At 43.9% G+C, this 15980-nt stretch overlaps 1 protein-coding gene and 1 long non-coding RNA gene across 4 annotated transcripts in view; one reads left to right on the top strand and one right to left on the bottom strand.

Moving 5' to 3' along the window:
• The window catches only part of MAPKAPK3 (MAPK activated protein kinase 3), a 99963-nt gene extending 85410 nt beyond the window's left edge, over positions 1–14553 (bottom strand). Inside the window, exons 1-2 of one of the 2 annotated variants that reach the window (XM_074198049.1) lie at positions 14275–14553; positions 12740–13113 (exon numbers count right to left, since the gene is read on the bottom strand). In XM_074198049.1, the coding sequence (XP_074054150.1) occupies positions 12740–12997 (258 nt within the window). In that variant the 5' untranslated portion in view covers positions 12998–13113; positions 14275–14553. Of the gene's footprint in view, positions 1–12739; positions 13114–13914; positions 13997–14274 lie in introns of those variants that run through there. The other variant, XM_074198048.1, reaches the window with a different exon arrangement.
• On the top strand, positions 1958–6136 carry LOC141496035 (uncharacterized). Of its 2 annotated transcripts, none has more exons than XR_012470928.1 (3): positions 1958–2040; positions 3979–4078; positions 5998–6136. It is a non-coding gene; the product is annotated as an uncharacterized LOC141496035 (long non-coding RNA). The 2 variants fall into 2 exon arrangements; XR_012470929.1 differs by lacking the exon at positions 5998–6136 and adding an exon at positions 4748–4827.
• Positions 14554–15980: the final 1427 nt, after the last annotated feature.

Below are 15980 nucleotides of genomic sequence, written 5' to 3'. Positions count from 1 at the left end.
TCTTGAAGTGGTCTTTCCACTATTAGACAGTTCTAAAGTTGTCTGTCACCCAGAATGCACTCTGCTTTCTCTTCATTCATTCAAAATATATCTACATTTCAAACTCCATTTCCAATTTCTTCTTTTCCAGGAAATATTTCTAGGCTATTTTAGCTCATTAGACCAGCAGCTAATTGTTCTTTCAGGGCTTCATCTCACTCTCACTCTAAGGCAAGGACCAGATCTAATATTGCCATTTCAATATTTCTTTCAGGTTTACAAAGGACTTTCTCCACAATGCCCTGAGAGATGGAAAGGTATAATTCCTTTCCTTGATCAGAGAATGCAAGTGCAGCAAGGAGGGTAAGGTGACTAATCTGAAGTCACACTGCAGGCAGAATTCAAAGTCAGGTCATCCAAGTCTTATGCCATCTGCATTTCTACTGTCACACCATGCACTTTCTAAATTCTTTAGCATTCCTCCAATGGGACTAACTACAAGGACTGGATATAGAGAAGATATGGGGTAGAAAGAGAACTCAGGAGAACCCTAAATTCAAATCCCACCTCTGACATTTGTTAGCATAGAAACCAGGAGCAATCACAATCTCCCTAATCCTCAGGTTCTTCACTGGTAAAATGAAGGTAGTAAAACTCACAATATCTCTCTTACAGGATTATTGTAAGAATGAAATGAGAATGTATGTAAAGTATTTTGTAGAATCTGAAAGCCTAATCTAAATACCAATTACTATTAATAGACTGCTTCCTTCGAATATCTATAAGGTCATCATGGGAAAATGGGATTATATTTGTTTTGCTTGACTTAGAAGGAGAAGTCTAGGGGAAAAAATGGGTAGGGGGCAGCTAGGTGGCACAGTGGATAGAGCACTGGCCCTGGAGTCAGGAGGACCTGAGTTCAAATCCAACTTCAGATACTTAACAATTACTTAGCTGTGTGACCCTGGGCAAGTCACTTTACCGAATTGCCTTGAACCGCCCCCCCCCCTGCCCCCTGCAAAAAAAAAAACAACCCATGGGTAGAAGTTTCTAGGAGTGGTCCTGAAGTTGAGTAAGTGGATTTTATTCAGAAAGATGAATGGCTCCACAAAGAGATCAAGGAAAATGAGGATTATAACAAGCCACTGAATGTGTTGATAAGAATAATCTACTGATAACTCTTAAAAAGCAGCTTCTAGAGAAATAAGGAAAAAAAGTCAATACAAGTGGTTGTGGAGAGGGTGATGAAAAAATAAAGGCATCAGGTACAGAATCTCTAGAGAAATTTGAGTCTGAATAGATGGTGAGAGATGAGATCATAGTTAGATAGGGTGGAAGGATCAAGAGAAGGCTTTTCTTAGCAAAGGGGGAGTCTTAAAAATGCTTATAGATAAATAGAGAGGAGTCAGTGGAGAAGGATAAATGGAAGGTTTGCAAGTAAAAGGATGAGTATAGAATGTGATCCAGAAAGAGAAAGGGAGACAACAGGACTAAGAGTTCAGGTAAAGGATTGTATGACTGTAAGCAAGTCACTCAACCTTAGTGAAAAATAGAGTTGCTTCTTCTCAGTCCCTGAACAACCCAGAGAAACTGAGGAAAGGAATTAAAGCTTCCAAAAGATGGTCTCAATCTCCCTCCACAGTGAAACAGGTTGCCATTTGTTTTAAATGTGTGCATAGTAAGGGGAAGGGGGCAGGGAGGGGGAGATGAGAGATAAGAATCCAGAGATGTTCTTAAAGAAGAGAAAAGAGACACAAAACAATTAAATGTAGCCTAGTTACATGATCTTCTCTAAGATGTTCTCGTCTGCAAAATGGGGATACTACCATATACTGCCTACCACATAGGGCTGTTATGAAGAAAATCCTTAATAAATTCTAAAGTTGCTATAGAAATGGGAACTATTATTAGGTAATCTATTCAAGGTCACATTGCTGATAAGTAACAAAGTTGTGATTTAAAATGAACATAGAATGGAGTCAGGAGTCCAGACTTCTAATCTTGGATCTCCCACAAGTGAAGTATCATCACTTTCCTGTTTCATGGAAACTGAAATTTAAGGTAAAAGGCCATCTGGTCGATCTGGACCCAAGAAGTAACTTACTCAGGACAAGTAGCATGGAAAGAATTGGAATCCCGTTGCTCTGCCTCTGGATTCAGCCCTTTTTCTACTTACTATACCAGGTCTTCTATTTCTGTCCTTATTGTGAAAGAGTCATAAGAAATTGCCAAAGAGAAAGCTCCCTGATTCAGTTCATGTATTCATAAAAGATTCTATCAAGCATTTAAAAAATTCTTGATAGGGGGCTGCTAGGTGGTGTAGTGGATAAAACACCAGCCTTGGAGTCAAGGAGTACTTGGGTTCAAATCTGGTCTCAGACACTTAATAATTACCTAGCTGTGTGGCCTTGGGCAAGCCACTTAACCCCATTTGCCTTGCAAAAAACCTAAAAAAAAATTCTTGATGGCTAACCTTTGAATATTGACAGGATTGGACTGGTTGACCACTTCTGCCTCTGATGCTGTGGGTTTCTATGAACCCCTACATCATTTCCAGGACCCTGACTCCTGCTGGTACACTTTGCCTGTCAGGCTGGAGCTGATTCTGAGAACAGAGACTTCCCTCAAGTTATAAGGAGAGGTGAAAGAGAAAGAAGGAGAAAGAGACAAGTATGGAAAGGAAATGATAAGTTATAGATTGGGCTAGAGCCCAGATATCCCTAGCATGCTTGGAGCTCAGGCAAAGAGAGATCCATGTGGCAGGGAAGGTCACATCTCCTCCTGGTTCATCCCAGAGTACATAGTGGTGATGGATAACTCTGGGACAGAAATCTTGTAAGGCTCTATTTAGGACTTGGGGTTTAAAATAACCACTGAACAGCAGGCCTCGTGTCCCAGGCCATCCTCTTTATTACACATCCCTAAGGAAAGGTTACTCAGCCTCTGACTTTTCTTCTCCAACTATCTGGCTTCCAATATTCCTTGTGTCTCTCTGGGAGAGATATGACATAATTCTTTTCCTGGAAGTAATGAACATGAGGACAGAGAAGTGGAAACAGAAAAAAGGGATGGAGGAGCCTTGGACTCTGGTCCAAACTCAGGGAAAGAAAGGAAGCCATGTCCTGGTATTCTAACCCCTGCCAAAGGATCAACAAAATCAGATCCAAGAAAAAAGAGAAAGTGGTGTAGTGGGAATAATCTGGGCTTGAGACTTGGCATTGGAATACTGGAAAAGGTCTACCTTCTCCAAGACTCAGTTTCCTATTCTGTAAAAATAGGACTGCTAATATTGTATACTAATTACCTTACAGAGTTGTTGTGAAGGAAATACTTTGCAAATCTAAACACAGGAAATGCATCTGAGATGTTGCTGCTGATGTTATTGTTATCATTATCATTATTATTATCATTGGCTAATACTTTGGAAATGCCAGACTGCAAGCAAGAACCAGAAGAACTCATTTGGTCACTTTCCTTTCCATAAAACTCAATTCTTTGGCAGGTGGATTTATGGATCTTGTCGAAGTTTAAAAAAAAATTTCATTAAGCTGTAGCATGCAATTGTAAGGTTCTTTTAATTAGCTTTCATTCGCAAGAACCACTTGAAGTTATGCAGCCAAGAGACCCTGTGTCTGCGGCAAGTCTGCCATCACAAAATGGAGACCAGGCCCCCAGACTACAATTAGAAGCAGGGATTATATCTCAGCAAGGCTCAGGGTCTGTTAATTCCACTCAAGCAAACAGTTATTAAGTGCCTACCATGGGCAATCCTCATCAGCCCTGCTCTCTCTCCTTCCTGTATGACTGAATGCTTGAATCAACTCAAACTTTTCCCCAGTCCTCAGGAGAGGTACGGGGAGGGGGGGGGGACGGGACAAAGGCTTTGGAATTAAGGAGTTCTAGCTTCAAGTCTACCACTAATTCACTGTGTGAGTTTTGACCATTCCTTTTCTTTTCCTTCCTGGCCTCCTTGGTTCCTTCACATGGAAAATGGGGCAGTTGTCTTCCATGATTTCTAAACCCTCCCTCTTACCCCCTGGTTAGACATTCTGGAATTCTCCATGCCTTGAGGAACAGTGACACCATTTAGATTTTACTGGTAAGTGTGAAAAGCTAACATATTCAGACATCTACTCACAATGATCATACCAATATAACCTTATCCATCTTTTAATACTCAAAGCACAGGAAGCCTTCCCTGATCACCAAACCCATTGTCCTCTATCCTTTCTCTGAACCACTAGCACTCTATCTTTATGACTTTACCTGCCTCTTAAGCATTTTTAAGTGTTAAAAGGCCCTTATCTCCCCAACTAAGGTACATGTTCTTCAAGAGCACAGTGGGTGCAGTTCTGCCACAAGGGGCTAAGAGAGAAGTAAGGACACTCAATAAATACTGGTGAGGGCTGCTGGGTTGGTGTTGGTGCTTGCTCCATCTCAGTCTGGAATTTGCCTCAATGTCTGGGACCTTCTCACTATAGAACATCTTGTTGCTGTGCTGATCCCTTTATTCCATTGGTAAGTTCCTCCTAGAGCCACCAATTTGAGGACTGATCCAGGCTGACCATGTTTCATTCCTCTCCTGGTTGTGCTTCTGACTCTGGGAATCTTGTCACCAAGACCCCTTCCTTTCAGCTCTGTGTTGTCAGCCTCCATTAGAATGTAAGCTGTCAAAGGGCAGGGACTATCTTTCTTTTTAATTGTACTTGTACCCACAGTTCTTAGCATAGTGTCTGGCATAGAATAAGGGATTATGTCTTCCTTTTAGTGATGAGGACCTACCCAGCTAAGATTCCACTTAAGTACACTGGAATCATCATTTAGCAAAGAAACCCTCCAGTAGAAATGACCCCATTCTTGGCAACATGATATGAAGGAAGAAATGTGAAATACAGTGGTCTGTATTACGCTTTGTGAGTTTTTTTTTTTTAAACCATTGGGACTTAGTTTTCGAATTTGGGAAAAAAAGATTGGAATATGAAATAAGTAAGGTTCCTTTAATGTTCTTAATCCTCTGATATTTCCCTTCAGAACATTCCCCAAAGTCTCTCACTGCCTTCTATTTTGATCAAAACTTCATTTCCTCATCTGAACCAGGATTAAGGATAAGAATGAACAATGTTGATTTTGTGTATTGGATAGTTTGTTAGTTTCATAGCTGTATGATTTTCTACATAATTTTTTTAAGTTTTTGCAAGGCAAATGGGGTTAAGTGGCTTGCCCAAGGCCACACAGTTAGGTAATTACTAAGTGTTTGAGGCTGGATTTGAACTCAGGTACTCCTGACTCCAGGGCTGGCACTCTATCCACTTTGCCACCTAGCTGCCCCCCTACTTTTTTTCAAGGCAACTCTAAATAACATTTCAATTATACAGTGGGTTATATAGATTTTTGTGAGTTGGCCCATATAGCCAAACATTATTTGTAACATTATTTCAGGAAAATATGTTTGAAATTTAAGCAACCGATACATAGAGACAATCCGTTTCTAAGTTGGGGATTTTCTGAAAACACACAAGCTCATGGTATCTTTTGTAAAAGGAAGAAAGAATCTTGTGGTTCTGTTTTTAAACTATTGCCACGTATTTGACTTTTAGGGCCCAGGGGAACAATGCTATTTAACTGAACAAATATTTTACAAACACCTACTTTGGGCAGAGCTAGGTTAGACACTAGGAAAGCAAAAGGTAAAATGCCCTCACCACTGCAAACTTCATAGTCTGGTAGGTTCACTATATGAATGAGCAAATCAAACCTTCTATATTCTATGTCATAAGTGAGAAGAACCATGTTTTTCACCTCTCCACTCCATTCCTAAGCCTGTAGAATTGTACAGTCAACTTGGGAAGATAGGGAAGCTCCAAGAACCTCAGGAGATACAAATAGCTATTTTTCTTAAGGATCTTCTTCGAAACACCCTAATGTGGCCCAAACTGGATTAAAATGTAATTGAGAAATATTTCATATAATGAATAAAAGTACAACACAATATAGATAATATCAATTTGACATTTTTAGGTCCTCATGCAGCCTTCAGGGACCCATTTCTATATGAGATCGATACTACTGACCTAAACCATTGACTTAAACCATCTCTAATGAAAACTGAAGCCTATCAAGTTAGGGAGAGAAAAGTAAATAAAGAAGGCATTTTTTTTCTGAGAGGGCTTGGAGTCACTACGTACCCACCTGAGCTTCTAGGCAAAATTAAAGGCAGTCAGCTATCAATAGATTTGGAATAAAAAATTCCAGCTCCAACATTTCCTATCAATATGACTTTGGATGAGTCACAAATTCATTTGGATCTGAGTTTTGTAATCTAAGTCCTGGTTAGTAATTATAAGTAATAAACCTTATCAAGTTATCCAATTCATATTATTTGAATTTGCACTGCTTAATTCCATTTGGGCTGGAATCAGGTGTCATTTTTTATATTATTTTAACTTGTAATAAGGAGAATTCAAATGTTTAAGATCACTTCATGGAATTCATTGTCCATACTAATTGGGATGAGTGGGCTTCAATCTGCAGATCTTCGGGACCTTTTCAATATCTAGTTAAGTATTTATGGAATGGGTATTCAGTCCTGGAGCTCACCATGACCAGACTGAGCAGGTCTCCTTGGAAGTAGCTCTGGTCAGAAAGTTACTGAGAACTCATCTGAGGTCTCTGATGAGCCATCTGGATCATTTCTGGTCTGGAGACCTGGAAAGAGGGCTGAGACAGGAATGGAAAAGGTAGGTCTCAAGTCTCAGCTCTCCTTATTTGCCTTGGGCAAATCATTTGACCTCACCTACTCTCGGTTTCCTCATCTCTAAAATGTGGGGGTTGGACAAGCTGATCTCTAGGTTTCTTTTAGCTCTGATATTTTATGATTCACCCGCCCACCTTCTCCCTCCTACCTCAGCCTAGGCAACTAAATATCAGATGTTTTTAAACCAAAAGAGCTCTTGGGACTCAGCTTTAAGGCAGGTTTCCTATGGATTGGCCCACACAGAATATGATTCCAGGCTTCTTCATTTCTCGGCCCCTTCTCCCTAATAATTGTAGGATTTTAAAACTCAAAGTCTTAAATATCTAGTCTATATCTCCCCATTCTACAAAGGAGAAAATTGTGACTTGTCTAAGGTCACATAGTAAGTAGAAGAGGCAGGACTAGAATTCAGGCCTTATAATTTTAAGAGGAGGGATATATTTCATTCTTTGTATTCATATCCTTTCAGAGCAGCTAGGTGGTCTAACTTGGAGTCTAGCTTGGAGTCAGGAAAATCTTTGTTCAAATTCCAACTCAGACACTTACTAGTTATATGACTCTGGGTAAGTCACTTAACCCTGTCTGCCTCAGTTCGCTCATCTGCAAAATGAGCTGGAGAAGGAAATGGCAAACTACTCTCCATCCCTTTGCAAAGATGACCCCAAATGAGGTCACAAAGAATTGGACACAAAAGGAAAATGGCTAAACAACAACAAAATTCATATCCTAAATATTTCCTCATCCAGAGGAATCCAGTCTCTTTCAAAACCTAACTCTATGTTCTCCTCCCCCTCTCCCATCTCCTGCCTTCAAAAATCACTCTCTGTCTATATCAGCTCACAGAAATCCTTCCTTCCTCTAAGTTCTTTTACTATCTGCTCTGCCCAACCAGCCTTGAACACCTACAGCCTGGTACTCTTCAGTACATTTTTTCTGAGTTTAAGTCTTGTCTTCCCCATACACTGTAAACTCCTCCCTGAATGCCACAACCACATGGGATGCAATTCTCCACCCTCTCTCCTCCCCTCAAGCCCAGATGACTTAAATGACTTAGTGATTGGGCAAGAGAAGATGAAAAGGGGAAAAGGGAAAGGGAAGCAACTGTGTACTTCTTCCCTTCTGGCTTCAGATGATAGTTAAAGGCACAGCAGCCTGATGGTAAAAGGAAATAATAATTCTGAGAAGAGGTTATGACCTGATGAAAATTACAGACATTGCCATCCCAAGGCTGGGCATAAAGATAGACAGTGGAGCATAGACCACTATATTCCTACCAATCAGTAGGAGGTGATTTCCTGGGAAGCAGAGGTGTTTAGCTCTAGAAGATGTCTAGTTTGACATCCCTACCAAGATCTTAGGGGCAGCTAGGTGGCACAGTGGACAGAGCACTGACCTTGGAGTCAGGAGGACAGGAGTTCGAATCCAGTCTCAGACACTTGTCACGTACTAGCTGTGTGACCTGGGGCAAGTCATTTATTCCTGATCACCTCACATCCATCTCCAGTTTCCATATCTGACCACTGGATCTAGATGGCTCTGGAGGAGATGTGAGACTGGTAACTTAGCACCATACCCTCTCACTCAAATCCAATTCAAGTGCTTGTCAGGACATCACCAACCTTGATGACATGGCCTTCTTTGAAAATGAAGTACAAACATTACCAAGATCATATCAAAACATTCCCAAAGCTCTCTAGGGAAAGATCCTAATAGCATAAAAGGCCCTTTGGCAGTTTAACTCCCATGGATTTTTTGGAAGGTTGGCCAAATGTTACTACTATAATTTGGTGACAGAAGAATGATATCACAAGGGTACATGGCACTCTTATGGAGAAATGGGTAAACTTTCTGGGTTAAAAAGTAAGTCCTACTACTGCTAAAGAATTAACAGTAAAAAATATTTTGCATTGAAACAGCTCCTTAGAGTTTACAAAGAGTTCTCATACAACAGTTTTCTATTTAAATTTAATAGTACTTTTGAGAAGGTTAGGAGAACAGTCAGAATCTGTGATTTCATCTGTGGAGGAAATCTTTCTCCACCAATATAGATCTATAACACTTAAATTTTTTTTTATTTGTTTAAGGCAATGGGTTTTGAGTGACTTGCCAAGGTCATACAGCTAGGCAAATATTAAATGTCTGAGGCTGGATTTGAACTCAGGTTCTCCTGACTCCAGGGCCAGTGCTCTAACCATTGTGCAACTTAACTGCCTCTGTAACACTTTTTTAAAAAAAGTTGTCCATGATGATATGACAAAGATGATTGACTTCTCATGATCATGAGGCAAGCCTTGAACTGTCTTCCTGAATACAGGTTGATCTTCTCCCTATTAATCCATTCCTTCATACAATTTAGAGGAAAGAAAAGAGACAGAGACATAGGGAGGAAGAGATAAAGAGACAGAGACTTGTCCAGGAACATATAGCTTCAAATCAGGCCCGGTACTTTTTCTATGATATCATGCTATACCTGCCTTTCAGTATCTTGAAAAGATTCATGATCTCATCCATTTGGATCCTTTTCTACCAATGTAGAACACCAACCTCTCTGCCTCAAGAAGATAGTTTTATGAGTTATTATGACCAAGAGAAATTCATTGCTAAGGGGCTGAGTTTTCAATGATGAACCTCTCTAAGCGTAGCTAGGCTGGCACTTGAACAACAACCTATTTTGGGGCAAGCACTCACAAAAGGACAGATTTTTTTTAATACTAAAAGGGACCTCAGAGGTCACCTAGATCAAACATCTCATTTGAAAGATAAGATAACTGAGGCTGATGGAGGTTAAATGGCAACTTTAGAATCTCATAACTAATAAACATCTGAGGAAAGAATTGAACCCAGCATTTCCAGAACAGTACTCTACACATTGTCTCAGGTTAGGAACTGTCAACACTTGTATAATTGTGAGAAGCACAGAAAAAGGCAACAGAGAAGGATTTCAGTGAAGGCAAATAACACAGAATACTTTAAGGTTTTCAAAGGTATCTCATTTATCATTGGATCCTATACAACAAGGAGGGTTATTTATTACTGTTCCTCTCATATTAAAATGGTTCCTGTCCTGTGCACAGAAGCACAGAAAAACATCAAACCTGGACAAAGATATAAAACTAAATCAAAGGTAGGAACTAGGATTCAAACTAAGATCTTCTGGCTCCCAGTCCCATGGTCTTTTGGATGGATTGGCCCAACTCAACCTCTAAGGTGCTTGGCCACTTCATTTTTTAAGTCTAGGTGCTAAACAATGTCTAACACAAGACTTCATACCCACTAAAAATTCTGATATTGATAATCTATAGGAAGGTCTGGGCTTCCCCTATTTCTGCCTATATTGTTAGCTAGCTCCTACTATTAAGAAGGGGTGATATAAAAAAGGTTAGGAGAAGGGAAGGGTTGAAGAAGAAGATATACTCATTGATTTTTTTAAGTTCTCCCTGAGTATTTTACCCTTTTTTTCTTAGATCAAAAAAAAAGGACTTAATAGAGAATCAGATCAGCTCTGGTTTCAAGGGCAGAGATACTTTTTGGAAATTGCTACAAAAGGGGAAAAGATGTTTCCCTTACAGGGAGGCTCCCCTACATAACTTTTGTAAAGACTGCACAGCTCTGTATCAATGAGCCTCTTACATCTACCCCTGTGACTTTGGTACTACCATTCAGTAATGCTTAATAATTGGGTTTTTTTAATTCAAAAAATTATGCCAGGGGCCACTGGGTTTATATTGTCAACTGGGTTTCAGTACAGGAATTAGAAGACTGGGGACAACCAGATGAATTAGGAGGAGGTGAAAGTTTTAGAAAGTTAAAAGATGCCAGATGGAAACAGGGAACCATTTATGGAGATAGGATGATATTGTCTATATAACCCTTGTCTGGGAGGCAGTAAGAGACAAGTCCCAGTTTAGTCAGTTTTCTACACTAAAAATGAGATCATAGAGCTCTCTAGTTCCAAGGTTTGGCTTGACTCTTATCAAGAAAGACTAGTACTGAGAATATCAGCCATGCAGGCTATAAACCTGCCCTCTCTCCCCAGCTTAGGGGAGGGAAGAACAAATCCTTCCTCTCTTCAACAGAAATGGTCCCAGAGCCTCAGTATCTGGGCACTCATGCTCCATGTGGAAGCAATCACCGTTCGCTAGGTTTTCATTGTTCAAGTCAATACACAATTATTAAGCACCTACTGTAAGCAGAAATCTGTTCTGGACCTTGGAGAAGATAAAAAGTGTATATAAATTTCTTTGTCTTCAGAGAGTTCACAGGAGGGATGACAGACACAGAGAACTGTTATACATGTCACATAAAATACATACTAGAAAGATGCAGAACAAAGTTAGCCAGATGTTCTGAGAGGTCTGTCCACCATTGACCTGTTCATCCCTCACCTATAACTTCTAGGTCTCCCTTACTACAGGCCTTAATTGATATGGTTCTGTATTGTCTTACAGTCTCTAGCCTCACTGATGGGGCCTGTACCCCAAAAGAAATGCATATCTCCAAGAGGAATGGAATCAATTCTGCTACCCCCATAAAAAAGAAAGTATCAGTTGTCCCTATACAGTATGTTGTGGGCAGACAGGATGTGGAGGAGGTAGAGAAGATGTGGTCCCCACCCTCTGGGAGCTTACAATGCAGTAGCAGGAGATATAGGTAACCCAGGCAACGGGGAGATTGAAGTATTTTAAAAAAGGAACCAGCCTGATGTGTTGTAAAGAATATACTCAATCAGGAGCCAGGAGGCCTGGGTTCTAGTCCCAATTCTATCACTAACTTGCCAGGTGACCTTATAGAAGTCATTGCCATTTCTCTAGAGCCATTTCCTTCTCTATATAATGAGAAAGTTGGACTAAATGTCCTCTAAAGTACCATCTAATTCAGCTATTCACACATTGGGGTCTGTTATTTATACAAATGAGACAAATTAGGATTGCTCAAACATTATCCAAGGTCACGAATGGACAATATTGTAGAACAGGGATAATCACTAGGCAGTATCATCAGATGCTAGCAAAAGTCCCATAAAGGTGCTCAGAGTGGTACCATTATCTTCATTACAACAATAGCTAGCATTTATGTGGTGTTTGCAAAGCACTTTACTAATATTATTTCATCTTGACAACCCTGGGAGGAAGGCACTAGATTTTTCCCATTTTAAGGAGATGGTAATGGAGTCAGATAGAGGTTATGAGTTGCCTAGAATCACAAGGCTAGTAAGTGTCAAGAGGAGGATTTGAACTCACGTCTTCCTGACTCTAGCTCTAGTGCTCTATTCTGTCTGTCAACTATTTTGGTAGAAAGGGTATTGGATTGGGAGTCTAAAAACCATGGACAAACTCTGCCCCTGAATTATTCTATGACCTTGGGCAAATCATTTGGATTTCAGTTTTCAAATCTATAAAATGGAGAATGGTACTAATTCTACTACCTACCTCCTAGTTATTATGACAATCCAATCAGGTAATGAATATGAAGAATAAGGTTGGCAAAGCACCACATAAATGCTTTTAAGTTTTTACCTTTTTCAGGTACACTAGGATCTGGTAGGGATTATTATGGAAAGAAAAAAAATCAGAAGAAGTCGGAGTTGGAATAAGTCTCTAAGGCATCTAGAGCATATCTCAACAGAAATTCCAGTTATTCTGTTCTTGACAAATGACTCTTTGGTCTTTTTGAAGCCATTTGGTGATAGGAACCCCACTACGGCAGCCCATTCCTCCTTGGGATATCATTAGCTGTTAGACCGTTTCTGCTTATTTAGAACTGAAATCTGCCTCTTTGTAACTTTCATCCACGCTCTTAGTCAAACAACCCATAGAAACTCTTGTGCCAGACAGCCCTTGAGGGCAAGCAATCATATCTTCCTCCAATCCTCTTTTCTTTATCCTAAACTAGCCCTAGTTTCTTAAACTAAACTAACCCTCCTACAGCATACAAAGGATGCTCCAAAAGTAGTCCCTCATCTGCTGTCAGTCATTGTAGATGGTGGGGGAATGTGGCCACACTCACCTTCAGCGCACATTTCTGGCCTGTCACTCTGTGGAAGCATTCCAGGACCTTTCCATTCACACCTAGGCCCAGCACTTGTTTGGACAGTCGGTAATCATCAGTGACTGCATATTTCTTGGGCTCAACCTTGCTATGGGCCAGACTCCGGGGTCCACTCTTAGTATTCTCTTGGGTTCCTGTTCCAATTGCTCCCCCAGGGCCAGGTCCTGAGGCTTCTTCTTCAGGTAGCTGCTCCTCCCCTTCAGCACTGGGGTCCATGGCAGGATCAGGGCTCAGGGAAATAATGGCCACGAACAAGTTTTCTCAGGGAAGGCCCCTCATTCAGCCAGAGCCCCCGGCAAGGAGAGGCAGTGATATGTGGCAGGGCTCATCACCTGAGGAGCAGAGGGAGAAGGTGTCAGGGCCAGGAGAAGAACACAGCCAAGTCTGAAGGGTGAAATAAGGACTACAAAATGCAGAGAAGAGACAAAAATGAAAAGGTGAGAGTGTGTGTGTGTGTGTGTGGGGGGGTGACAGAGCCGGGAATAAAAGGAGCTAAGGACAAGAGGAGGAGACCGGGTCAGATTAGTAGGGAGGGCACCTCAAGGCTTGAAGTTTGTACTAAGGTGAGGTTGAAGATGGGTGTACCGGGGCCTAATGCAGGGGAAGAGAAGGAGCTAAGCGGATTAGAGGAGAAGGGCAGGTGGGAGGTAGGGAAGAAGCTGAGGACTCTGGTGGAGTGGGGGACAGGTGTGCCTGAGTCCTGGGGTGGGGGGAGAGGGGAGGGAGGAGAGCGGGGGGGGGGGGGGGAGATCCAGGACCGTCAGGGTCAGGTGAAGGAGGAGAAAGTTGAGACTTGAGTCAAGATGACGGGGGAGGGGAGGAAGAGCAGGAAGAGGCGGAGGGCACTCTCTCGGAGGGAGCGCAGAGGCCAGGGCAGAGGCTGGGCACCGGTGCGTCCGGGCCAGGTGCGTCCGGGCCAGGTGCGTCCTGGGCCAAGTGCGCCCGGGCCAGGTGCGCCCGGGCCAGGTGCGCCCGGGCCAGGTGCGTCCGGGCCAAGTGCGCCCGGGCCAGGTGCGCCCGGGCCAGGTGCGTCCGCGCCAGGTGAGGGGCAGCCGCGGGAGGCGAAGGGCCGCAAGCTCCGCCGTGGGGGCAGCGGCCCGGAGGGGCCGGAGGGGCCCGGAGGGGCCGGCTACCTGGAGGCGGCGGCGGCGGCGGGGACTCAGAGCTGTGCCAGGAGCCGGACTCGGAGCCCGGGCCACGGCGTCCTGGCACTGGCCTGGGGCCCCCACGTGACCCGCCCCACGCGTCATCCCCACTTTGGGCCCCGCGCGGTCCACCCTTAAAGGGGAAGGCCGGGACCCCGGCTGGAGAACCCGGAGGAGAGGCGGAGAGGCGGGGCCCAGCGGGGCCCGGGCCCCCTAGTCCGCCCGAGGACGGACAGAAAAGGAAACGAAAGCCGGCCTCTGCGGCCGCCGCCGCCCCTCCTCACTCCGCGGGCCCAGAGCTTAGGGGAGGGGGGAAGAGAGCGGGAGAGTGGGGGGCGAAGAGCTCACCCGCCACGCGCAGGGGGGACCCAAGGCCTGGACGAGGGTGGGGTGGTACCCGGGGGGGAGATCCACCTCCCTCGCCTTGCAGAGGAGGAAACTGAGGCCTGGGGGGAAGGTCGGGCTCGTGGAACGCAGAGACCCCAGTGGCCCGGACCAATCCGCCCGCTCACAGATCAATAGACATTCTTTGCCGGGCAGGAGCGTCTTCCTTCGTCTCCTGGTGGGGAAAGGGGGTCAGATCGGGAATGGGGTTCGAGGAGAAGCGGGCGCCCCACCTTGAGCTCATGCCCCCCCCCCCCCCAGATCCCGCTGGAGACGATTCAGGTTTGGAAAATAGCGAAGACATAGCCAGAGAGAAGCAGTCCCATCTGGTATGGGCCCAGCGGCGAGAGGGGAAAGGCTCCTGGGCTAGGAGCTGAGTCTGACCGGACGGGGTCCCTTCCCACCCCGCCTGGGCCAGTCCTTAACCCAGATTTGTCTTTGCTGCCTTCTCTCGGCCACCTGTGGGACTGAACTGGAAGGCACCGCGGAGGCTCCCCGAGACTTGCATAGCCTTGAGGTTTCCATCTAGCTGCCCTTTTGCCTGGGCCAAGCTGTAGCTGTTAGCCCTGGGTGGTGGAACTTCGAACTGCCAGGGACCCCGAAGTCCTCTGCTCCCACCGCCTCTACAGATAAGGAACCGGGCGCCAAAGGGACTACATTGCCCCAGACCAAATAGTCCATAAGTAGTAAACAGCATTCCCACCGAGGACATGCTAAGTCAGATCAACACTCAGGAAGCACTGGCCTTCGGCCTGCAAATCCAGAGCCCTTTCCATGGTGGCTAGGACAGCTAGCTGAGGGCCAGTCTCAAGAAAGGGAGATCAGTCCCTACTGTCACACACTGCAATACATCATTTACAGTCATTTTCTCATTTGATCCCCATAACACCTCTGTGAGGGAGGTACTTTCATTATCCCCGTTTCCCCATCAAGAAAACGGGCAGGGCAGATTCGTGGTTAAATGACTTGCCTAGGGTCACACAGCTAATGTCTGAGATCACATTTGAATTCATCCTCCTGCCCCCCCTCTCTCAGTGCTCTATCCACTGTATCACCTGTCCACCTCTAGAGGAGCTATGAGATCTTCCAGAACAGAAAAGTTTCCCTTGCCTGCCCAGAAGGGAAAGGCAGGAGGCTCAGAAGGATTGTAGATGGAATGAATGAATCCCTCTATTCAGAACCAGGAGCAGTGTCTTCTCTCCAGCTTTTTTGAATTGTGTCTGAAGCTTCCCCATCTCATCACTAAAGGTAACTTTTTTTCTCTGGAAGGGTCTGGGGAAGGTTGAATATCTATCCTGTGAATTCTAATTTTTATTCAACACATCAAAAATGTTCAGGGTTCTTACTTTATGCTCCCGAAGGTCCTATATTTGCTTGCCAGATATAGAAAAATCAATGAGACAGGTTCTTCCCTACAAGGACTCTAGCCTCTGACCTTGAACACCCTCAGAGCAGAGTTGTCAAGGAGGACTAGCACCTCTGGTGTGAGGACAGGACTGCCCATCCACCTTTGGTGTCCACTTGCCACTCAACTCTCACCTGCAGTTCCAAGAAACTGTAGCAATACTGCTAGCCACAATCCACAGTGAAACCATCTCAGCAGACATGTGAAAGCAGGTTGAGGATTACCCATGAGCTTCAACCCTATTGGTGAGTTAGGGGATGTCTTT

The sequence above is a fragment of the Macrotis lagotis genome, chromosome 8 (genome assembly GCF_037893015.1).
Source record: "Macrotis lagotis isolate mMagLag1 chromosome 8, bilby.v1.9.chrom.fasta, whole genome shotgun sequence".
Taxonomy (NCBI): domain Eukaryota; kingdom Metazoa; phylum Chordata; class Mammalia; order Peramelemorphia; family Peramelidae; genus Macrotis; species Macrotis lagotis.
This window is presented reverse-complemented; position numbering and strand designations above follow the sequence as displayed.